Source organism: Talpa occidentalis, unplaced genomic scaffold, assembly GCF_014898055.3.
Source record: "Talpa occidentalis isolate TD23 unplaced genomic scaffold, MPIMG_talOcc4v2.1 talOcc4.14, whole genome shotgun sequence".
Taxonomy (NCBI): Eukaryota; Metazoa; Chordata; class Mammalia; order Eulipotyphla; family Talpidae; genus Talpa; species Talpa occidentalis.
Genome location: NW_023601433.1, coordinates 23,435,774 through 23,460,923, shown reverse-complemented (window position 1 = coordinate 23,460,923; position 25,150 = coordinate 23,435,774). Strand labels below are relative to the sequence as shown.

Below are 25,150 nucleotides of genomic sequence, written 5' to 3'. Positions count from 1 at the left end.
CAAGTGCGTGTATGCGTGTGTCATGGAAGCGGCGGGGCCCCACGCAACTACCAGGTGTACTCAGGTGGGCCCGGTGGTCAGCTGGGCTGGCAGGCAGGGGCCCAGGCAGAAGGGGCCGGGGCCTGTGGGAATGGGTGGAGCCCGGCACAGGCCAGCAGCACAGGCACTGGGGTTGGGCCGAAGGCCTCCAGCAAAGCGCTGAAGGCCCAGAGACAATGCCCGCGGTGGTTGCAGAGACCGAAGGCAGGAGATAGACGTGTGAGCACACACAGAGGCGATCCCATGACCCTGACGTCGACCATGGGCTAGATGCAGTGAATGCAGCCATCATGGAGGCGGCCTTGCTCCCGGGGAAGCCAAAGGTCCACAGGCCCCGAAGGCAACAAGCCAGCACCCCCTCCCCCTTTCAACAATGTCTTTATGGAAAATCAACATTCAAAATCTATTTCTCGGGCCTCCCCGGTGGCGCAGTGGTTGAGCGCTGGGTTGCGAAGCTGCCCGCAGCCTCTGCAGCGCCGGTTCGATCCCCGGCTGCTCCCCGGCCACCGGCGGAGGATCCCACATGGCGTGCAGACCTCTCCTGCCGCCCGCTGCTCCCCTCAGCAGTGTCCTTCGGTCCTGCTGCCTGCTCTGCTCCCCGCTCTGGCTCTGGTGAATTCTCTCACCCTCCCGCGCTTCTGACTGTACCCAGTGCTTGTATAAATAAATAAATAAATCTTAAAAAAAAAAAATTAAAAAAAAAAAAAAAAAAAAAAAAACAAAATCTATTTCTCCTTTAAGAGACTGTAAAAGAAATTCCCATAAACTCTTGGACAGAGTAGTCTTATAATGTGGAGATTTTATGAAATTTTTTTCTACTTAAATTAAAAAAAAAATTACTATTAATTCAAAGTGATTGCAACCATGGGAAAATTCAGGCAAATTTCCTTATAATAATAACTGTACATCACCCGCCTTTCCAAAGCCCAGTTAAAAGCATGCTCAAAGAGGCTTTTCTTTGACATAGTCATTCCCTTACTAGAGAGAGGTCTGTCCATTTGGCCTTGGTACCGTTGCTATTCCAAGATTTTTGTGTGTTTCATCCACTGTGCACAATTTGTTGGCATGCTGTTTTTCAGAGTAATATCTTATAATTGTTTTAAATTTCAGAATGATCCATGGTAATTTTTCATTTCTGATTTTAGTCATTTGGATTGCACTGATTTTCTCTATTTATCAAGTCTCTAATTTATGCACGTCCATTGTACTTTTCATTATTTTCTTCTGCTCTGGAATTTTGCAAATGTATTTTGAGACTACAATCACCTCACATTTTAGGATAGCCCCATAAATCAAACTATTTGTCACTATTTGGTCACTCTTTATCTGCAATATTTTTTATTCTTCTGAATATCCACTTTTCTTGATTGTAATCTAACTACTTCAACTTTCATGAGTAGCATTTTATTAGTATTTTGATTTCTTTTCACTTTTATTTTTATTTATTTATTTATTTGTTTGTTTGTTCTGTTTATACAAGCACTGGATATAGTCAGCAGCACGGGAGGGTGAGAGAATTCACCAGAGCCAGAGCGGGGAGCAGAGCAGGCAGAAGGACCGAAGTACTCTGCTGAGGAGAGCAGCGGGCGGCAGGAGAGTTCTGCGCGCCATGTGGGACCCTCCTCTGGTGGCCGGAGAGCAGCCGGGGATCGAACCGGCGGCGCGGAGGCCACGGGCAGCTTCGCAACCCAGCACTCAACCGCTGCGCCACTGGGGAGGCCCTTCTCTTCACTTTTAAAATGAAAAGTGGGGCCTCCTCAGTGGCGCAGAGGGTTGAGCGCCGCACTGTGGAGCTGTCTACGGCCCAGGCCACCAGCGAGGTTCCCACATGTCGCGGCAGACCTCTCCTGTCTTGCCCACTGCTCCCCTCAGAAGTGTATTTCAGTCAGTCTGCCTGTTCCGCTCCCCGCTCTATCTCTGGTGAATCCTCTCACCCGCCCGGCAATCTGGCCTGTACCCCAGTTCTTGTATAAAAATAAACAAATCTAAATAAATAAATAAATGAAATGAAAAGCCCCCAGCAGGTCTTCACTCTGGGCTTCTCGACTTCCTTCTCCCTTTCTGTCCCGGCCTCTGCTTCTCTCCGGGGACATATCAACACCCCCACCAGGACACAGGAGGGAACACCACGACTGATAACAGTGTAGCAAATGCAGGCCTGACAGGCAGTGAATCCTAAGGGCAGGAGCACAGACCCGCCTGGAAACCATTTCCCCTCCACTAGGCCAGCTGGAAAACCTGGCTCTCCAGCAAATTACCCCCCTCGCCGCCCCCCACCTCATGCTGGCATGCACAGCGAGGTCAAAGATCACAGGAGCAGTGAACTTTGGCACAGCCTCCATGTGGATTCCTCCCGAAGTCGCTGTGGGGGGGGGACTGGGCACAATATCCAGTTACTGCTTTCTCATTCTCCTGTTGAACAACTGGTTGGTCCATCCGGATATGGGTGTCCATTCCTCCAAGGTTGCACCCCAAGGGGGGTTCGAGCAAGGGGAGGCTTCAGGGGCTCAGAGGCCAGAGCAGGAGGACTGGTCGGAGTCAGAGTCTGAGAGCAGAGCAGATCCTGGGGAGGCATCTGGGCCCCAGCAGCTCCCTGCCTCTGCGGGGCAGCCAGAGCAGGTCCTGGTGTCCAGTGAGGGACAGGAGCCCGATATTAGCCGGGCTTCGGGGCCTTCCTCAGACCCACCCTGCCAGCCGACTGAGAGAGGGGATTTACCAGTCCTGGAAGCCCAGGGGCAGCAGCCACCCCCTGGGAGGCCCAGCTGCCACATCAACTGCCTGGAGCAGCCCCTCACCCGGGGATTCCAGAGGATGGGGCTGGCTGTGGGCTCGCACCCCTGGCTCTTCCTGCAGGCTCCCCTGGCGTTGACGGCTGTCCTGGGCACCGGGTGTATTAACCTGCCCAGCGAGACAGAAGAGATCCTGGAGGAGCAGGACACCCCTTCGGGCAGCCTGGCCAAAGCCGAGCAGCGCTTCGTGCAGGCACATTTCTCCAACAACGAGTTGCACCTCTTCTCCCCGTTGCGGTCCAGCACGGAGGTCAACTTTGCCTCCATCCTGGTGGTCTCCAACACTACCAATCTGCTGGATCAAGTCATCTTCTCAGAAATTAGTCAACTGGGCCGCCCCGGTGGCACAGTGGATGAGTGCTGGATTGCGAAGCTGCCCGCAGTCTCTGCGGCGCTGTTTCGATCTCTGGCTGCTCCCCGGCTACCGGAGGAGGGTCCCACATGGCGCGCAGACCTCTCCTGCCGCCCGCTGCTCCCCTCAGCAGTGTACTTCGGTCCTTCTGCCTGCTCTGCTCCCCGCTCTGGCTCTGTTGAATTCTCTCACCCTCCTGCGCTTCTGGCTGTACCCAGTGCATGTGTAAACAAAACAAACAAACAAATAAATAAATAAAAACATGCCTCTATAAAATAAATAAATAAAATTAAAAAAAAAAAAAGAAATTAGTCAACTGGACAAGGCGGTGCAGATGCGGACCGCGCCCCTGGGAGATGGAACCCAGGCCCTCTACCCTCAGGTGTGTGCCAGGTACCAGAGCACCTGCATGCCCTCCAACCCACTCCTGTTCATCTGGCAGAAGAATAACAACATGGACCTGAAAAGCATCACCTTCCCTATTTACAACACCTCTGCTGCGGCCCTCTACTTGGCCGGCGTCTTGGGAGGAACCATCCTAGGTCCCGGCTCGGGGACAAGCCGGTTACTCCTGCAAGCCAAGGCCGTGTGGCTGCAGTACTAACTGAAGTCCGCGGACCCCCTAGGACAGCGAGCGCAGCCAAAAGTGGCTGCTTGAGTTCCTGGACCAAATTCATGCCATTGAAAAGCGCCTGGCCTTGAAGAACATCCAGGTGCCTGGGGCTGGGATTAGAGGGAGGAGAAGGTGGAAGGGATAAGACCTGTCCAGGGATGTGTCCACGCCTGGCTACTTGGTGGAGGCCTTGACTTGAAACCGGCTCTGCTCCACTCTTTGATGCTTAAGCCAGCTTTCTTCAAGGGAAACCAATGGAAGCCGACAGCCTAGATACTGGGTCGCATTCTAGTGAAATACACTCATTCTATACCCCAGGGGTGGGAGTGTTCAGGGCAGACATTGATCTTCAGGGTTCCTTTTGGTTTTCTAGTCAGAATGCTCTCACTTCACCTCTGTGCTGTTTCTGGAGCCCCCGAAAACTTGCTTGGTGGCACTTCAAGAAAAAACAAACCTTTAAGCTGATGTTCCCTAGTGTTTTTGATAAACACAACTAGCTCAGACTTCTCAAGTATTTTCTAGCATTCTGCCAGGCACCTCAGAGGATCAGCAAACCTGCTAATACTTTTGTCCAGGCCTGGTGAGAGACACCTGCTGGGAAAAGGCTTTGAATACCAGGCCTTGCTGAAATTATACTTTGTACTTAAATAGCAAAAGATAAAAACCAACTCGTCATTTACAAATAGCCAAAATTTTGACAGTTATTAATGATTACACAGTGTTAGAGAAAATTGAGAATTTGTATACTCAGGAATGTTAAACATTGGCTTATTTTTAAAAATAAAAAAGATATATTTATTTATTTATACAAGCACTGGGCAGAGTCAGATGCCGGGAGGGTCAGGGAATTGACCAGAGCCAGATCAGGGAACAGAACAGGCAGACTGACAAAATATACTGCTGAGGGGAGCAGCGGGTGTGGCATGAGAGGTCTGTTGCGTCAGGTGGGACCCTCACTGGTGGCCTGGGATATAACCAGAGCTGCAGAGGCTGCCAACAGCTTCACAGCCCACCATTCAACCGTTGCACCACCAAAGGGAGGCCCAAACATTGGATTTTTGAAAGAAATCTTAGAAAGCATAGCATGGATTGGTGGGAAAAATTTTTTATTACCTTTATTCTAAAATCATAATTCACACTATTTTAATCTTTTACCAAACTGTAACATGTTTCAATCAATAAGCTATAATATTTTGATACATCTTGTCACTCATACACAAATATTGTAATTAAAAGTTATTTACCTGTGTGTATTTTTACGACAGGTGGTCTACTTTACATCACTTTCTAGGAAACTGGAATTTGAGGCAAGTGCTAGGACAGTGGTCCCTTTGTTTTACACGGCATACCTTCTGATCATATTATCTGCAATTGTATCATGCCACAGGTAAAAAAATTGTATTAGTTTTTAAACTTAAAAATATTTGTTGTAAGATATTTAACGTAACACGTGCCATTCTAACCACTTTAAGTGTACAGTTCTGTGGCATTGACCACATCCCCACGGCTGTGTACTGTCGTGACTGTTTCCAGTATCTTTCATAACCTGAAGGAGGAACTCTGTGACCAGTGAGCAGTGGCTGCTGCTGCTCTTCTCTCCTCCAGTCCTGATAAACCTTGACTCTATTCTTTCTATGAATTTGCCTTTCTTAGATTTTTATGTCAATGGAATCATACATTTTTTGTGACTGACTTATTTCACTTATCATAATGCTTCCAGGGTTTTTCCTTGTGCACATGTGACAGCTTCATTCCACTCGATGGCTCTGTGCTCCATTGTATGTGTGCTCCACAATTTGGTTACCCATGGTCTTTAATCGTAACACTGCAAGGAACATGGTGTGCTCATGTTAAGAGAATCATTTACAAGTGGAATTGGTGGGTTGCATGAGAATTCCATAGTCAGCTATTTGAAGAACCACCACATTGTTTTCCAGAGTCTACACCATTTTCGATCCCACCAGCAGTAGATAGGGGCTCCAGTTTTCCCACAGTCTCCCTATAAAACAACACTCATTCTTTTACCTTTTATCGATTTTACATGTCTTACTTGGTGTCAAGTGGTATCTCGTTGTGGTGATGATTCACATTTCTGTAAATATCTGATCACGTTGATTGTCTTTTCAACGGTTTATTGGCCTCTTGTATATCCTCTTTGGAGAAATGTCTATCCAAGTCCTTTGCCCTTCTTATAATTGGGTTGTTTGACCTTTTGTTGTTCACTCATGTTTTTCTTTAGCACTTTGCATATTTCAGTTATTAAGCCCCTTACCAGCTATATGACTAGCTGATTTTTTCTCCCTCTATATAGACTGTCTCTTCGCTTTCTTGACAATGGCCTGTAATGATTAATATTTTTTTGAGAAAATCCAACATATCTAATTTTTTCGGTACTTGTATTTTTGGTATTATATCTAAGTGTCCATTGACAAGTCCAAGGTCATGCACATTGACCCTGTGTTTCTCTCTACAAGTTTTAAGGTTTTAACTCTTTTATTTAGATTGTTGATCAATGTCTATTTCAGTTCTGTTTATGGTATTTAGTAAGGTCTCAGCATCATCCTTGTGTACATGAAGATCCAAGTTTTCCAAAAAACATTTATTGAAGAGAACATTCCATTTTGTTAGACTTACTACACTTGTCAATCAACTGGCTATATTTATGGATTATTTCTGGACTCCCAATTCTACTCTGTCAGTCTATATGTTTATTTGCGTGCTAGTACCACATTGTTTTCATTACAGTACCTCTTTGTAAGTTTTGAAATCTGGAAATCTCAGTCCTGCAACTTTTTCTTCTTTTTCGAGATTGCTTTGGATATCCTGGGCTCCTTGCAATTTCAAGTGAATTTGAGGGTTGGCTCTTCCATTTCTGAAAAAGAAAAAAGGAAATTTCAATTTCAATAGAAATTGTGTTGAATCAGTAGATTGCTAGGTGATTGACATTTTAACAGTATTAATCCTTCACATCAACTAAGGATGCCTTTCTATTAAATTAGGTTTTCTTTAGTTTCTTTCACCAGTGTTTTATAATTTTCAGTGTACACATCTTTTACCTCTTGGTCAAATATACTCCTAAGTATTTTCTTCTTATAGATGCTATTTAAATAGAATTGCTTTCTTAATTTCCTTTTGCAATTCCTTTTGCACATAAATAGAAACAGCTGATTTTTATAAGTTGTTCTGGTATCTTGCAGCTTTGTTGAATTTTTTGTAACTAGTAGTTTTCTTGTGGATGTGTTGGAATTTCCATATCTGTGAAACAGGATATTTACTGTTCTTCCTTTCCAGCTTTGATTCTTTTTATTCTATTCCTTGTCTAATTGCTCTGGCGAGCAATTCCAGCACAATGCTAAATCTGGTCAGCATCTCTAAGTTTAACTTTTTTGTGTTGTGTGCATGTTTGTTGGTTGGCTTTTTAGCTTTTCAGCTCCAGAATTTGTTAGGTTCCTCTTAAGTTTTTCCATGTATATTATTATTTCATTCATATATCGTGTTCCCTGTCAATGTTCTCCTTTAGCATTCTGAGCATATTTATGACAGTGTTTCTCATAGTATTTGTCTAGTATGCCTTCCTCCTTTCCATACTGAAAGACTACTTCCTGGGTTGGAGCAGGCACAAAGAGGAAAAGGAGCAGCAAATTTCTCGGCATAGGTGCTGAGTATAGTCCTAATACTTGCCTTCCTTGGATGTGAATATATGTAACTGATTTTCCTGCTAGTGCTTTTGTAGATTCTTTTGACATCTCACCCTCCCTCTCTCTGTTATCAATATGACTATCTTGTGTTTGTTTAGCTCAGGGATTCAACACTTTTGAGCATTCCATATTTTTTGGCTTGGAATGAAATCATCTGGACAATAGTAAGACCTTCCCAAGAGAGTATGGCCTAATTGAACACCATTCTATGGCAAGTAGTGGTCTATTTTGTTTGTAAACTATTTCACATTTGGCATTTTAAAAATGACAAAACTTATTATGCCAACTATTAGATCAATTTCTGATAAAATCTGGAAAATCTTTCTCTTCTCAAACATACTTTAATTGTTCTTGTGTTTAATAGACATCATATCTTTTAGAAAGATGTGGCCTCCTCCCTAAACATACAGTTTTTGAAGTGTAATCATTTCCAATTCAGTCCGATGTTGTCAAGTTATTAGAATGTTCAGAAAATTGGCCATTTTGCTGCCAGGGATGCCTCAATTTGACTGAGGAATCGTGTGAGGGGAATTTTTGACACAATGATTCTGCAGCTTCATTGTAAACCTACTTGCCCCGACTGCTGGGAATCGTAGGCACAAAAAGAGAAGGGCTGAGGATTGAAATGAGGGGCTTGAGACAACTTGACACTAGTGGTTGCTTCTTTATTTTTTCTTTACCTTCTCTTACTTTTCCCTGTCTTTCTTTTCCCTGTCTTTCTACCTTCCCTGACCTTCTCTCTGCTCCTCGCTCAGTAACCCCCCAACCTTCTCGTGGTTCTCCTCTTATATCCTGGTAGCTCCTCCCATCATACCTCCCAGTCTCATTTGATTAACAGGAAAAACCTGTGGTTTCTCAGAAGGCAAAATGGTAAAGCAAAACTTAATTGATGGCACGTGTTGTGCAACAGTGCATCCGGACATCTCCCCCTTTTTTCTTTTAAATGAGACACCTGGCCTGTCTTAGGATGGCATGTTCCGTGACCAGCCTTACCCGTCATTGCTAATCTGGCGATGTTGGTCCAGACCGCTGTCTTAGGTTGGCCTGGACGGGCTACGCTCTTACCCGACTTTGGCTCTCGTGTTCTCTAGGGCTAAGTTGACCCATCCAGATGCCACTGGGGAGTCCTGGTCAAGTACTATGACGCCAAGTACTTGCCTGACCGCAATACCAGTTCTTTGTTTCGCTTCCGTAGCCGACGGAGAAACCATATGCCGAATGCACAAACAGCAACTCTGGGAGGAGTCCTCTAAAACAGGCAATGAGACCCTCACTCGTAACAGGGGTAACCTGAGTGTTGTTAATGGTTATGAGCCGTCTCGCCAATTGAGCAGTCAGGTTCAGGAACTGGTGGTTCCATGGTCCTCTGATTACACTATTTAACCTATTTACTTCCATAGACATATTTTTCACCATAACAGGAATTACACAAATAAAACAAAATGGTACAGAAGGTTATAAGGCATGTGAGCAGTTAACAAAAGTCTGTCTCATATTAGAGCTATCTGCTGATTAAGCATCAAAAGTCCATTTCGTAAATGTTCATTCATATCTTGCTATGTTGATAACACAAAAGCAACATTGGCAGCTAAATTGTTTATAGTGTCAGCATTTGCAGCAGCTTGAGTGACAGAGATGGCGGCAGCAGCCGCAGCCATGGACACCGCTATTGAAACAGCGACAACAGCTGCAGTGATGCCAAAATCACGTCTCCTCCTAGGTAGAACAGGAAAAGGAAAGATGTGCAGAAACATCCACGGGCATGATTAAAGTAGAAAGCAGACAAATGATCACCACCCTTTCCGCACTCTGGGTCCAGCAGGCAGAGAGGGCACAGGGCTCCCCTGGACAGTTCAACACAGTTGCATTTCCTGCATTATTGGAGAGGACAAAAAAGAAGGAGGACACAGACAAACAACAGTAGACAAACTCTCTGATCTATTATTCTGGATACTAACGGATTGTTCAATGGTAGAACTAATGTTTGCAGATTAAATGCCTTTAAATAATTTCACCTCACCCTGGCCCAACAGGGCACTATCCAATGGCTTGGAAGCCAGACCAGTAGTAAGATTAGTGGCAAATACTTGCGGAAAAGTGGAATCATGATGATTAATGAGGAGCAAAAAAGGCATCTGATGCACAATCGCCCATCGTACTGACAACTGGGATGCTCGTGTCATCAAGGTTAGCAGGTTCAGGTATATTGACAAACCGAACCAATAGAGCAGGAACCGATTGGGGTGCTTCCACATCTCGTGGGAAAAGACAAATGCTGCCAGGCAGCTGTATTAGTACTGCTGCGGGTGGTTGCCACTCATTATTGACCGGGTCCTTCCATCTGGCTTGCAGCACCGTGACCTGCCGAGGGTCTGGCGACCAGTGCCGATCAGCAGCTGACCGCCCCTGGGTATCTAGGGTCAAAAAATTAAGGGTAAAGAGAGATGTAGTCAAACCATCCCTGGGGGAGTGTTCTCCACCTGTTTGTTTTAAAAGCATAGTTTTCAGAGAACCATGGGCACGTTCAACTATACCCTGCCCCTGCGGGTTGTATGGAATTCCCGTTTTGTGCACAATGCGATGGACCACACAAAAGGAGGCAAAAGCCTTACTGGTATAACCAGGACCATTATCTGTCTTAATGACACATGGGTGGCCCATTACCGCAAACATTTGTAGCAAATGTGAGCGGACATCAGAAGTCTTTTCACTGCAATGTGGGGAGGCGAAAAGAAAACCAGAGAATGTGTCAATGGAGACATGGACCAGGCTCTGTCCTCCAAAAGAGGGAACATGAGTCACATCGGTTTGCCAAATATGGTTAGGGAGGATGCCCCGGGGGTTAACTGCTGGGGGCGGCATAGCAGCTAGAGCAAAAGGTGCACACTTGTGAGAGGCACAAACAATGTCACGAGCTTGATGACGAGTCAACCCGTAATGACCCTTAAGTGGCATTGGTGTGCAAGACTGCATGCTCTTCCATAGCACTCTGAAGTGCTGGACAAATTAGATGTCCCCTAGTAAGAGAATCAGCCACGTCATTGCCAGCCGCTAAAGGTCCTGGCAATGGGAGATGACCTCAGATATGACCCACAAAAGGTGATGAATTCTCTTACAAATCAGTGTTTGCAACTGATGAAGGAGGGGTGCAATGGAGCTATGAACAGAAATATGAGCAACAGTTTCCAAAACATTTAAAGCATGTACCAGATATTTGCTGTCAGAATACAAATTGATAGGTTCTCGTGAGTAGGTCTCGAGAGCCGAGAGGACGGCGGTCGCCTCAATGACTTGGGCTGTACCACTGGGCACCGAGACCACCTTCCGATCACCTTCAGAGACAAAAGAGGCTGTACCATTACTGGAGCCATCTGTAAACACTGTCCAAACCTCCGCAGTAGGTTCAGTAACGAGGATCCTGGGGAAACAGACTGGATGATTTTGTAAAAATTTGCATAAAGGGTTGCTAGGATAATGCAAATCAAAAAGCACTGAAGTGGTAAAATAAAGGATACTCCATGTTTCATCGTGGCATATTAACCACTGAATTTGTTCTTTGTTATAGGGGAGAATCACCACTCGTGGGTGAGTACCTGAAAGATGTAGACTGGAGTCCAGAGCCATTTGTACAATTCTGGCAACCGAATGTAAATAAGGCTCTAAGACTCGTTTTGGACAGATGTTAAGATGGATCCAATAAACGGGACCATCTTGCCATATAAGCGCCGTGGGACTAAGATTACTACAAAATACCAAGACATCAAAAGGACAGAAAATCTATTTAAGGTCACCTGGGCTAGAGCCTTTTCGACTCTAGTAATCGCTTCACGAGCCTCCTGCGTAATGGCTCTAGGGGAAGCGGGGTCTGCATCCCCTTTCAACATGTCAAAAAGGGGCTTCAGCTCTCCCGATGTAATAGAGAGCGAAGAGCGTATCCGTGCTAGATCGCCACATAGGCATTGGAAATCATGCAAGGTGCAAAGGTGAGCTACTGCCAATTTTGGTACTGCTGGAGCATAACTGCCTTTACTCAAATGGTATCCTAAATACTGAAAAGGCTCAGCCATTTGTAACTTCTCAGGAGCAATCTTTAGACCTGACATCAGTAAATGATTCTCCAGGTCCTGGAAACAGCCATACAGCAGGTCGATCATAGGAGCTGCCAGTAACAAATCATCCATATAATGATATACATGCACCTGTGAATGTTTGACTCTAACAGGAGCAATGGCTCTGGAGACATAAATTTGGCAGATAGTGGAACTGTTTGCCATTCCCTGAGGAAGGCACACCCATTGATATCTATCATGTGGGGCAGCAACATTAATGGCCAGGATAGAAAATGCACAGTGTTTGGAATCTTGATCATGTAATGGAATTGTGAAAAAACAATCCTTAAGATCAAGGATCAAGATATAATGATCTAGTGGAATGGCAACTAGAGAGGGAATGCCAGGTTGCACTGGTCCCATAATCTCCATAGTCGCATTCACTGCCCTAAGGTCCTGTAATAGTCTCCATTTTCCGGACTTCTTTTTGATAACAGAGATGGGTACGTATTCCAGGGGGAGGTAGACGGGACTATGTGTCCGGCCTGTTCTTCAACTAACATTCTTCTGGCCCCTAACTTCTCTTTTGGCAGGGGCCACTTTGGTACCCACACAGGTGTGTCAGATTTCCAGGTGATAGGAATGGGCGTGGGTGGAGGCCTAATCACAGCGGCCCCTAGAAAAAAAGGGTAACCGAGCCCTCGTTTATCCCCCGCTTCCCTCATCACTTCCTGTAGATTAAAAAAGGGAGACCCTTGCTGTTGTTTACCCAAACCTTGTCCAGGCACGTCGCCCTGATTAATCATCATTTGGCCAGCTGGACTATCCATGACTAATGAAGCCCCCATCTCTACCAGAACATCTCGTCCCCAGAGGTTCATGGGGATTCCAGGGAGGACATAAGGTTGAAATTGCCCAGTATGGCCTTCATTGTCCCTCCAGCAGAGCACAGTAGTACTCCTAGAAGGATTTTGGGATATTGCCAGACCCTGCAAGGAGGTATAAGCAGTAGCCACGGGCCACTGTGAAGGCCAGTGCTCCTTGGATATAATGGAAGTGTCTGCCCCAGTATCCAAAAGGCCCTTAAATGTTCTGCCATTAATTATCAATTCAATTAGAGGCCTCTTATCTAATGTCAAAGCCAAATTCTCAAGAGGGTTGCCTGAAGAAACAAAACCTTCAGCACCGCAAATTACATGGTGGATTTTCCATCACTGGCTAATCTTGGTAATGGTATAATTTGAGCTATTCTGTCACCAGGGGATATAGAGATAACTCCACGAGAAACAGACACAGGAATCTTAATTTCTCCAGTGTAATCAGTATCAACGAGACCTGGGATGGCCTCTTTGAGGGCACTGGAGCTGCGGCCGTTATTAGTCCCACAATTCCATCGGGGAGAGGACCATACTGGCCCGTAGGTAAGCATTGCACTCCCATGCTAGCAGTCAGAACAGTGTATGCAGAGACACTCAAATCGAATCCGCCATTTCCTGGGGAGGTGCAGAAGAGGTTAGAGAAAAATTTTGCCTCATTTGGGGATTGCTCTGAACGGCCCCTATAATTGGCTGAGAGGGTTGCCGGGGCTGTGCCCTCCCCCACGAGTTTCCCGGCTGCCCTCCCATACAGGGGGTCAGTGGATTTCCCTGATAATCTGTCTTAGACAGACACTCATTCGCCCAGTGGCTACCCTTTCAGCACCGTGGACAAACGCCTGGTTTTTTTTTGAGGGTTAGCAATTTCTGGTGCCTTAGCGCCCCCGCTCCGCCCCAAAAATGGGCAGGAGGCCTTTATATGCCCTTGCTGACCACAAGCAAAACAGGCACGGTTTCGTGGTCCAGTTACTGGACCACCCAAAGCCTAAGCGATCACCACACCGGTAACTTGAGCTTCACAAATATCCTTACAAAGTCTCACATAATCATCCAAACTAGCCCAAGATTTCCAGGTTCTTATAGCTTCCTGACACTACTTATTAGCATTTTCAAATGCAAACTGTTTAACTATTGGTAGGGAGGCATCAGTGTTACCTAGAATTCTGCCAGCTGCAGTCATCAATCTTGCTAGGAACTCCGCATATGGTTCTGTTGACCCTTGAATGGCCTTTGTTAATTGAATGTCGGCTCCTCCTTTATCTCCTATTGCCTTCCAGGCTGACCGTCCAGCTGCTGCAACTTGGGCAAATACAGCCGGATCATAATCCTTTTGTCGGTCATTACTATAATATTGCCTTTCTCCTGCTAACATACCCTTGTTTCTAACTGGAAATCCAGCATCAGCATTGAGTTTAGCTGTATGGGTGCAGTTCTCTAAAAATATACCTTTCCATACCAAATAATCCCCTGGGGAAGTCACTGCTCTGACTAGCGCTTTCCAATCATTAGGAGTCGGATTCATGCCGAACCAGCTATCCAATAAGGTATGCGTAAAAGCACTCTGGAGACCATACTGAGTAACTGCCTCTTTTAACACCTTCAAATCTTTAAAAGCTGTGGAGACATGTACTCTAGTAAGCACCACATGAGGATCTGTCCCTTCCACGACTGGGTAAGCATAATTAGGGGCCTGGGAAAACAGGACTCTTTCCATCATAGAGCACATTCTTTCCATTAACGGAAGATCAACCCTGTTGAGTGTTCTAGGAGGTGGCTCAGGAGGTGGCTCCCCAGGTGTTTCCCATCTCCTTTTGCTTCACCTCCCCCTGCAGTGACCTTTAGGGCTAATGGCTATCGCCAAGGTCCCTAGGTCCAGCTGGGCAAGGAACCAGCACGCAGGGGGAGAACAGCAAAAATTCCCTGAGGCAGGGGAGTACATCAAAGTTCCCTGAAGACATGGATAAGACAGAAGCCTATCAAAGGATTACGACCACCAGGAGCTAAAACCTTATCTCATCTTTCTAGAACTACAAACTTTATCCCTTCATTGTCTTTCTAAAACTTCCTTCTTTCTTCTATAAAGGTCATTTGTTGTTAATTAAAAAATCATATGAAATCCTTAATACAAGGCTGACTCAAATGAAACGTTACTAAACCCTATAATAATTAAAATATAGTTTAAGTGAAAAAGTAGCTAGTAAAACAAAAAATGCGATCATATAGCTTAAAAAAAAACTAATGGATTATCTACTTAAGGAAGAGGCTAGGGGCCTCCCCGGTGGCACAGTGGTTGAGCGCTGGGTTGAGAAGCTGCCCGTGACCTCTGCAGTGCCGGTTCGATCCCCTGCTGCTCCCCGGCCACCAGAGGAGGGTCCCACATGGCGCGCAGACCTCTCCTGCCGCCCGCTGCTCCCCTCAGCAGTGTACTTCTGTCCTTCTGCCTGCTCTGCTCCCTGCTCTGGCTCTGGTGAATTCTCTCACCATCCCGCGCTTCTGACTGTACTCAGTGCATGCATAAACAAAAACAAAAAAAAACAAAAAAAAAACAAACAAATAAATAAAAAAAGAAAGAGGCTAGGTCCAGATGTAAACCACTCAGCAATAAGCTAAATCCATTCACTGCTCCTGTATATATACTGGCGACTAACTCGAATAAAATCGCACTCAGATTTACACTCTCTCTTGAAGTGGGAGGGGCTGTTGGTATTTTTTGAGTAGAGGAAGGGGGATTTACCGATGTAGAACTCACAATGGAACTTCTACCTTTTTCCTCCAATTGTTTAGTGGTCCTGATGGCCTCAGTGGCTAACTGAGCGGCAGCAGTGCCACCAGCATTAAGAGCATCTCCCAACACTCCCCAGACCGTCAAAGTAGTGCCAGGAAGAGACTCAAGACCATATAATTGCTGATGTAAGACAATATCTCATTTTACCTTATTCCATTTTGCACTATCGACCCGATCCTTCTCCAGAAACCACTTACTAGTGTAAGGGTCTCTACAAATCCTTTAAGGATTTTTCTACTGAGAGGAACCCCAAACTCTTTTAGGAGAGCTTCCAGGGAAATAACTAACTGCCCCTTGGATATTGAATTGCCCATGATCCCAGCTACTTTACCTTACTTGCCGGCTCACCACAGCTGGTCCTTCAGCGGTTCCTTCGTTCTTTTTTGTGCCCCACGTTGAGCGCCACCTGTCCCGACCCGCAGGATTCATAGGCACAAAAAGAGAAGGGCTGCGGATTGAAATGAGGGGTTTGAGACAACTTTACGCTAGCAGTTGCTTCTTTATTTTTCCTTTACCTTCTCTTACTTTTCCCTGTCTTTCTTCCTTCCCTGACCTTCTCTCTGCTCCTCTCGCAGTAATCTCCCAAACTTCTCGTGGTTCTCCTGGTATATCCTGGTAGCCCCTCCCTTCTTACCTCCCAGTCTCATTTGATTAACAGGAAAAACTTGTGGTTTCTCAGAAGGCAAAACGGTAAAGCGAAACTTAATTGATGGCACATGATGTGCAACACTGCACATGCTCTGGGTACCTACTGAAACAAGATCTGTCCATCCGGGGTCTTAGAAAATCTAAAGTTTGATCATTCTCCAATCATTCTGATAAACTGCTTCTATCAATTTCCTTGTAGGGTTCTAGAATATCTGCAAGTGCATTCATCAGTCTCCTACAGTGTCCATTTTCATATCTTTCCTTCACTTACAATTATTAACAGTTGCTTAGAGAACCTCGGCACAACTACTCAAAGTAAAGTCATGGTAGTCGACTATTTACCTTCCCACTTCAGTGTCTAAAAAATTTACATAAAAATGAGAAACTTGTAAAAGGGATTGAGACTAAATATGTCCTGTGTAGCTCTCACTAATCTTTTTGCATTTGAATTTCATCTTTGTTATGTTCTTATCGTAAACATTTATAAATATTGTTTTCGAGAAGTATTTCAAAATGAAAATATTCATTATGTTCAAATTTATTGTAACCCAAGCGATTGACTTTTGCTCTGAAATTCGTTTGTGTGCGCTTGGACCCTAAATTTAACTCAAGGCACCAGCAGTTTGAGAAAAAGTGGAACACATCAATGGTGCAGAAACCTTTTAATAAAAAGAAAGTTTTGCTATGTGAATATGGTCTGAAAAAGTCTTTTCGTCACATTGTTTTGGAAAAAGTAGCTCCATTTCCTTAGTTGTCTCTCCTAGTCTTCAAACTTAGTTTCCTTTTCCTATAGAAGTCCAGAGAGACTTTTATCAATCATTTATTTTAAAACAGTTAACATAAAATTAAAATATAAAACCACAGGTGGCTGTCAATATTTTCAAACGTAATGTGGTTATTGTGGAGGCAATGTACTGCATACATTCTTTCAAATGCTCTCTCTATATTCCCATTTCTGGTGGTCCAACAGAGAAACAGAAAAGTCTTGTGTTGACCCAAAAACAGTACATTTCAATACAATTTTTTTTTTTTTGCAATTAGTAGCAACTTTTCTAGAACCCACTTCATCAATAAAGGAGAATCTTGAAAATGTTTTAGCAGGATGCTTTCATACATTTTATTAACCACATATTATCTCTGTTGTACAGGAACCCTTTAGGTTGGTGTTAATAGCTAGTTGGAATCAGGAAATAAGTGCAAAGATAATTGGATTTGGGTACTTTCTCAACTACAGCTGTGTGCCCTTTAGTGTTGTGTTCCATTCACACACAACTCCTTGAACACTAGAGTGGAATTAACCATCTGCTGTGCAACTGTACATGTACGTCGTTCTAAAACACCATCAGGGAATTAGTGCTTGGCCAGCTGCATAAGAAGTTAGTTAAGTTAAAGCACAAAATGCCCACTTTTATTTTCCCTCTTTGAATTGGTATAGTTGATCTGGGATAGTGCTTGGGAATTAAAGGTCTCCAGGAGACAGGTGTAGAATGATTGCAGAAGAGATTTCAGAACAGGTCCAAATCAAGAATGTCATGGATTGATGGAATTTAAGTATGGCAGCTGCTGCCAAATATACATCATTTTTCCTCCCTATTTATAGGTTTAGCTGTATACGAAACCAAATGTTTACTGCAGTCATTGGAGTGATTTCTGTTGCCTTGGCAGTGGTGAGTGGCTTTGGCCTCATGTTGTACGTGCGGGTGCCATTTGTGCCTAAGTTGCAAATGCACCATTTCTAATACTAGATGAGTAAAGTAAATGTGAGGCTCCACTCTGAGTGTATTGGGGAGAAAGTAGATTACAGAAAGAGTTTATGATAGATTAAGTAAAATAACTGTGCTTAGATGACTACAGATCCAAAATAAGGTGTCAGAAATGAAGACAAACATTAAATTGTGTCTTCAGAACTGGAAAAAATAAGGACCCCAAATGCAAAAGTAAAGACAATGACATGAGCAGGCAGTTCTCTCTCTCTCTCTCTCTCTATGACACACACATACCCACACACACACGCAACCAAAAATGAAAAATACATGTCACTGGAAATGCAAGGGGGGCAAATATATGACATATCAATCAAGGGATGCAAATTAAAAGTGAGATGCCTAGTTTTCTTATTAATTAGCATTGCAAGACTGAAACTTTTGGGGTGGTTGTGTGTAATGAACACTGTCTACTACTGCTCAGAGAAGATTGTCAATTGGCACATACTTTTCTTAGTCCAATATTTGTATCAAATCAAAAGGCTTAAAAGAGGATTCAAGGCGCATGTCTTTCACCTCTCCATTCTACTTCTAGGAAATTGTGCTAATAATTGAAAAAATGCTCCAAAAAGTAGACTAAGTATGTTCATTTCTGTGTGATTCAGAATTGAAAACTCATTTAAAACCATCTCCCCGGTCCACAGGAGATTGGTGAATTCAAACATAGGAAACCTCTATATTCCCACCAAGTAACGGACTAGCAGGAAAACTAGTGTGCACATGCCTGTATATGACGCTGTACCTACTCAAGTCACACCGCAATGATAGACTGATGCTGTTGGTGGTCAGATATGTTCAGTAACAGAATGTTGGCTGAAAGTGTTTCTGCATTTCTGTGAAATGGCTTATGAGAGAAAATGTTCTCTCAAGTAATCTAGTGGAATCAGAAACAGATTGCTAATCCTGCTTGAACTAACACATCCACCAGGTTTCCTGATCTCAACACTGAGGCACCATAATTGGAGAGAAGGAGTATACTGTGCTATGTGGTAATAACAGAAATCCAAAAAAAGCACAAGCTCATTACAGAAGGAGGAGTGTGCTCTGTTGTGGAGTCAGAGACATCCAAGGGAAGTGTTACATCAGCACAGATTGTGCGAGATAAATAAAACCTGAAGGGACAAAGAATAAGACCTTAAGGGACAAAGGATCATTTCACTTAGATGCGGAATATAGGGAAACTAGACAAAGGGTCAGACAAACTTTCAAAGCAAATCTTGAAATCTGACCTAGAGCTGAGACAGGCAGGAAGCAGGGGGAGGAGGCGGAGGGTGGCAAGAGGGACAGGGAAGAGAGCACAAGGACTCTGGTGGAGGACCACAGGTGCATTGGTGCTGGGAGAGCGAAGGTGGCCACACCTGAGGGGAGAAATCCTAGACTGTCAAAAACTCAACAAGGATGTAAAACAATGTTGCTTCATTCAAAAGAGAAAAAAGGAGGAAACCTTTTGAATTATGTGATTTACACTTTAATGGATATGAATATGCATTAAGATTTTTCTTAACAGGTGTTGGCATTGATGACATGTTTATCATGATTTCTGCCTGGCAGAAGACCAACATCATGGACAGCGTACAACAGCAAATGTCTGACGTCTACTCACATGTGGCGGTGCCCATCACCATCACCACTCCCACAAATGTCCTGGCCTTCTTTACAGGGGTGATGACCTCCTTTAAGTCCGTGCAGTACTTTTGCATTTACACGGGAACAACCTTGCTCTTCTGTTACTTTTATAACATCACCTGTTTTGGCGCCTCTATGGCCCTAGATGGTAGGAGAGAAGCGGCCTGTCAGCGCAGGCTGCAAAGGTCAGAGGGAAACCCGGACCAAAATTCTTCCTCGCTGATAAGGTGCTGCGGCCAGCATTTATCTATTTTGATCAATATTCTGCAACCTTAGAAAACACTATTCAAAGTGTCATTTTTGCATACGTAGCTATGTTGTTTCTTTATTGTTAATCCCCCACCCATTGTGATCCTTGTGGGTCACTTTTTCTATTGGGTCTGTGATTGTAGGAATAACAGGTTTCATGGGATTCTGGCATGTCAACCTTGATTCTGTATCCATGATGAATCTTGTGATTTGTATAGGGTTTTCTTTTGATTTTTGTGCACATATTTCATATGCATTTGTTTCCAGTTCTAAATCCTCATCAAATCAAAAAACAACTGAGGCATTGTTTTTGCTAGATTACCCAGTGTTACAATGTGCACTGTCAACAATAATAGGAGTGGGTGTTTTATCTGTAGCTAACACATACATCTTCAGGACATGTTTTAAAATTATGTTTTTTGTCATGGTATTGGGGGCTATTCATTGCCCAGTTTTTATTTCAGTATTCGTAACCATTTTTTGAAGATTTGTTGGAATATCCACTAACAAATCAGTGCCCAATGATAGAATTCTTGACTGCCCCAACACAGTCTGGTAAAAACGCTATATTAAGGATAGTTGATAAACTGAAAACAAGGCATGTTTTCCTTGATTTGGAAATCTCATTCCAAGCTGTTCTTTAAAATATCCTGAGAAAAATTAATTAGTCCTACATTAAAATATTTTTACTCAATTAGGAAGTGTTGTCATCTTTATTGTAAACTATAAAAATTGGGTGTAAGGTAAAACGTTCCAATTTTTTTTTCTATTTTTTTCCTCTTATCATTAGCCTTTCTGCCTGGAATTAAGAATTTTCTACATTATATATACTCAGTGGGATGTTATGTGTATTGTACTTCCTATATGCATTACTATGTAAAGGTTCAAATTACTATTACTTAATCTCCATACTGGGACTTTTCTATGCACTTTCTTAATCGTATATTCAGATGAACTGAAGTTGCTATCAATATATTTTTTTTTTTTAATTTTGAAGAATTAACCACTTTAGGGTCCTTCCGGGTGGCACGGGCAGTTGAGCGCCACAGTGTTAAGATGTCCGCAGCCTCAGCAGCACTGGTTCGATCCTAGCCGGCCAGGGAGAATCCAAAAGGCAAAGCAGACCTTCCCCGTCTCGCCAGCTGCTCCCCTCAGCACTGTGTTTTGGTTGTCTGCCTGTTCTGCTCCCCACTCAGTTTCTGGTAAATCCTCTCATCTTTCTGTGCATCTGGTCTGTACCACTGTTCTTGTATAAATAAATATATCTGAAAAAAAAAAAGAATAAACCAATGAAACCATCAGGTGCTGGACTTTTGTTTTTTGGTAGGGGTTTGATTGCTGATTCAATCTCCTTGCTAGTAATTGATCTGTTTGGATTTTCTTTATCAGTTAGATTTTATACCTAAATGAGACTTAAAGGATAATGGATATATATTTTATTTATAGATAAACAGATACAGATAATAAAAATAAGTATTACCTAATGCTGTAAAAAAAGGAAGTGATATTCCTGGTAATTGTAGGTTTAAAACTATTTTACTCTTTATTCTTTTACCAATAGAGAATAATAATTTGATCTCTCTTATTATATAGAATTGAAAAGGATAAATTCTTTCTTTGAAAAGGAAAAGGTTTTGAGACTTCTCAAGTTCAAGATATTCTCTAAGGGCATCTGACTGCTAAGGGTCTCATTTCTCCAAACTCTACATGGATGATGCCCTAAACACACTCTTCCTGTCCAGACCATCTCTAGAGGCAGGTCAGGGATTGGCAATGATGTCACCCACCAGGAGGAGCCACTAAAACCACGTCCTTTGTTAGCCATTTCAAACCCAGTAGGGAGAACAGATTCAAAGAATGCCCTCCATTAGAAGAAGGAGGTGGGTTACAGATGGGTGGTTGGCAACACTTCTGCCCTTTTTTCTTGGTGAGAATTTTTTTTTTTTTAATTTAGACATCATTGTTCATTTTTAAACAATATTTGTTCCCTGCTTTCAGGCGTAGTCCCCATAGAATTTCCTTCACCAATTATGCTCAGTGAAATAAGCCAGAAGGAAAAAGTAAAATAATGGATGGTTTCACTTATAGCAGGGATATAGGGGAACCAAATAAGACATCAGTGTAAAAAAATAACAACAGTACAAAACTGAAAAAAGAAACATACAACTATTAATCAGAGACATCCTGCAGGGAAGGAGGAAGGACAGGGAGCAGAGGGAAGGAGGGAGGAGCACAGGGGACTGGGGTGAGGGTGCACTTGTCTTTTTTAACAGCCGTACTAATAGGCCTTTGTCCTGGTTTTACATTCCCAATGTTAAAAGTGCACAACTCATTTACTTCACAATTTGTTTTAAAGCACTTGCATTGTGGCAAACACTCTTCCAGGCTTTTAGCATAAAACAATGAAGAAAGTGAACAGCAGTCTCTGCCCCTGGGCTGAGGAATAAACACTCAAGGCAGATACTCAAATGCACATGTTAGGAAGTGATATCTGTCAAGGAGAAACCTGCCAATCACCGTGGAAGGTCAATCACCCAGCAAGGTCATGTGAGCCCTCAGCAACACACAGGGAGCTGCATGCTTGTGCGCACGCTGATGGGAAGGCGGCTGCAATGTGTAAGGATCTGAGAAACGTGTGTTGTATGTATGTGTATTAACATGCAGTGACTTGAAATTTGAAAAAGTGGGTAAAAAGAAGTATACTACTATGACATTATCAATCATGATTATTCTCTTTTCTAAAAAACTCAGCATTGACATCAATTTTGGTGTATTTAAAAGAAACTGATTTTGAATTAAAATTCAAATGGCACTTAACTATCTTAACAGTTTTTTAGATTTGAAGTTTCACCGTAAGGTTTTTAGCTTTTCCTAAGTAGAAAAGTCATAAAGTGAACTGACATTCCAGAGGGATTTCATAAGTGCCCACATCTCATTTCACTGTAACAAAGGCCATCATTCACTGGGAACTCCAGCCACGCCCTCCAGATCTTCAGCACAAGCTGGCTGTGCTGAAGCAAAATCCCAAATGCAGGAACCATTCAATATCTCTATGGAGAGCGACCTTTTTGAAAGGCAGAGGAGGAAAAGGAATTCCATAATGTGACACAACTAAATGCAACCAAAGGGAAATTGTTCCTCAAACTCAAAGTCTGTTCCCTAAGCATTTATGGAGAATCAGTTTAACAGACACTAAAAACACATGGAGGCGGGCTTACTTCAGGGAAACACACAACTATATCAGCAACAGCAAAATACAGTCAAGGAGTGTGTGCCTACGCTTGGCGTGAAAGCAGTTGATGGACAATGTTTTGTACAGCTTTGTCCAACACCCAGGGATTTTCTTAAAGAAATCCGAATGATGCCACTTTTTTCCTCCTCTGTTGCTGTGTCGTTCCAATAAAATGATTCTCATCCTCTCAAAGGTTTAGGTTGAGTTAACCCATGTTGACTATCAAATCATCCAAATAATAACTATCACCACTGAGATGATGAGTAAAATCATCAAGATAAGGATTTTAAAAGACCATGAATGGAAAGAAATTTAATATATTTCTATTTTTTTATCTCTCCAAGACGACAACAACAACAATAAAAACAACTATAATCCAGGTGTTAAACTAATGCACAATTCATCCATAAAGTCATAAAGCCAATGAAATCTTGAGCCAAGAATCAATTGTAGGCCACGAGAAAATGTAAAGATTGATTTTTTTGTCGTTTATTGAAGAAAAAGATATTTGCATGAATGCAAGACGTTCTTAGTAAGTATGCACATTTTTCAAAGAGATGTTACCAGTAGTGGTGGCAGCCATTCTCTCTCTTTCTCTCTCATAGGATGGAGAGAGGTGGAGAGGGAGAGAGATTGCAAACCAGATTCCCGAATTTACTAATACGTCAAGGTTTAATTTTCTGTTTTTTTCTCTTTTTACTGAATTATTTCTTCTTAAGACATATTTTATTCTCTGCAATGGGCAACTGATGAAATCATACAAATACATGAACAAACCTGGGCTCTTTCCCTCATTTTCTATCTTCTCCCCATTTTCTATCTTCTCTAATGCAGTCTTTTAAAATGTTATTCAAATAACAGGCTACCAGATAATGTTCCCTGTAAAAGTGCACCTGCATCATTCATCTTCTCTGATGGAAATTCTGTGTGAGCAAGCGCCTAAGCTAGGAGCCCGAGAGTCAAAGAGGAGGCAAAATATTACGAATTTTTCTGATTGCTGAATAAGAAATACCATCCATTCCCTACATTATTTGTGCTGTTACAGTAAAGGTCATATCACTTCTGGAACATAAAATAACTTTAAAAGCAGGGCCTCCTCTGGTGGCACAGCGGTTAAGTGCTGGGCTGCAAAGCTGCCTGCATACTCTGCAGCACCAGTTCGATCCCCGGTATGAAACTGGCCAAAAAGAAAGGGGATAAAAAGATCATTGGAGGGAAAGCAATTTGGATAATAGGTTTCTCTAACCCTTTCTGAAACACTTCGCTATTTTAGTTCACTATGCCCAGCCACAAAAACAAAGAATTTGACATATTTAACATCAGATAGGGTTTGAGAGATTTCTATTCTACCCTCATTTGTCAAAGTGAAAAATGAAGGCCTTCAGTGTTCACATAAGGTCACATAAATGGAAGCATTAATTTCAAAATCCTGATCTCACACGTAGTTGATTCTCCAAGTCTGAAATTAACTGGAATAATAACACTCAAATTTGAATTAAAGACTCTTGTGCAATGATTTTTCAACAACACAAGTGATGTCTTATTGCCACACTGGGTTTCTGCAAAAACAGAAACCAACTTCTGGCTAGAACCCTTTCAGATTATATCCATGACCTATGTTTTTATGCTAATTCACTTTAAAATCATCTATTTCCATTTTAGTGGAATTATTTGTTTTCATCTTACACAGAAATATATGTATCAAGGTTTATTTTCCATAGCATAACATAAAAAATGTTTATCTTGCTAGAAAAATAAGACACTTTTTCACAAATGCCATCCTTCTTGAAAGAGGTATTAAAGGTGTTCAACTACTGCAGTGAGCATCTGACAACTCACTACTAAGTATGGAAGAAAAGTTTGGAACAGATTAGATCCACATACCTTTGCGGGAGAGGAATGAAGAACAAGAAATCACTTAAAAGACTGTGGTGTAGTGGAAGAACCTCAATTAAATCAACACTGTACTTCGAGCTCATCTTCAAAAGTCCTCTCGCAGAGCCTTCCTAGGCAGTGATCCACCTAACACATTGAGAAAAAGTGCCCTGCCATTTATTGGGTTTAATCACATGAAATGATTTTCATCTTGACTTCAGATTTAGCAATATGATATGCCTTAACCGAAATGAGAGTCACATCTCAAGAAACAAAGAAAGGTCACAAGGCTATGGAGTTCTTATTGAGATAATGCCAGTATATACCTTTTAAACCATCAAAACAAAAGGTGATCATTCTATCTAGCCCTTTATCTCTCCCTCCCACCCTCCTCTGCACCGCCCTACACCCTATACCTTTCCCTAACCCAGTGTTCCAGGACTGCAATCCTTGTTGAACACAAATCCTTCACTCCGGTGCAGAGGACATTAAAGGAGAAAAAATATGAAAATATATTACCATGCTTAAAAAATATATAAACCTTCAGAACATATTAG

General features: G+C 42.9%; 1 protein-coding gene across 5 annotated transcripts in view; it reads left to right on the top strand.

Moving 5' to 3' along the window:
* LOC119244421 (uncharacterized) overlaps window positions 1-20,780 on the top strand; it is a 32,962-nt gene extending 12,182 nt beyond the window's left edge. For 2 of the 5 annotated variants that reach the window (XM_054694851.1, XM_054694852.1), the window contains 3 exons: window positions 11,057-11,474; window positions 12,801-12,961; window positions 19,119-20,780. In XM_054694851.1, the coding sequence (XP_054550826.1) occupies window positions 11,179-11,474; window positions 12,801-12,961; window positions 19,119-19,513 (852 nt within the window). In that variant the 5' untranslated portion in view covers window positions 11,057-11,178 and the 3' untranslated portion in view covers window positions 19,514-20,780. Of the gene's footprint in view, window positions 1-4,935; window positions 5,181-6,873; window positions 11,475-12,800; window positions 12,962-19,118 lie in introns of those variants that run through there. The other 3 variants (XM_037510208.2, XM_054694854.1, XM_054694853.1) reach the window with 3 other exon arrangements.
* Window positions 20,781-25,150: the final 4,370 nt, after the last annotated feature.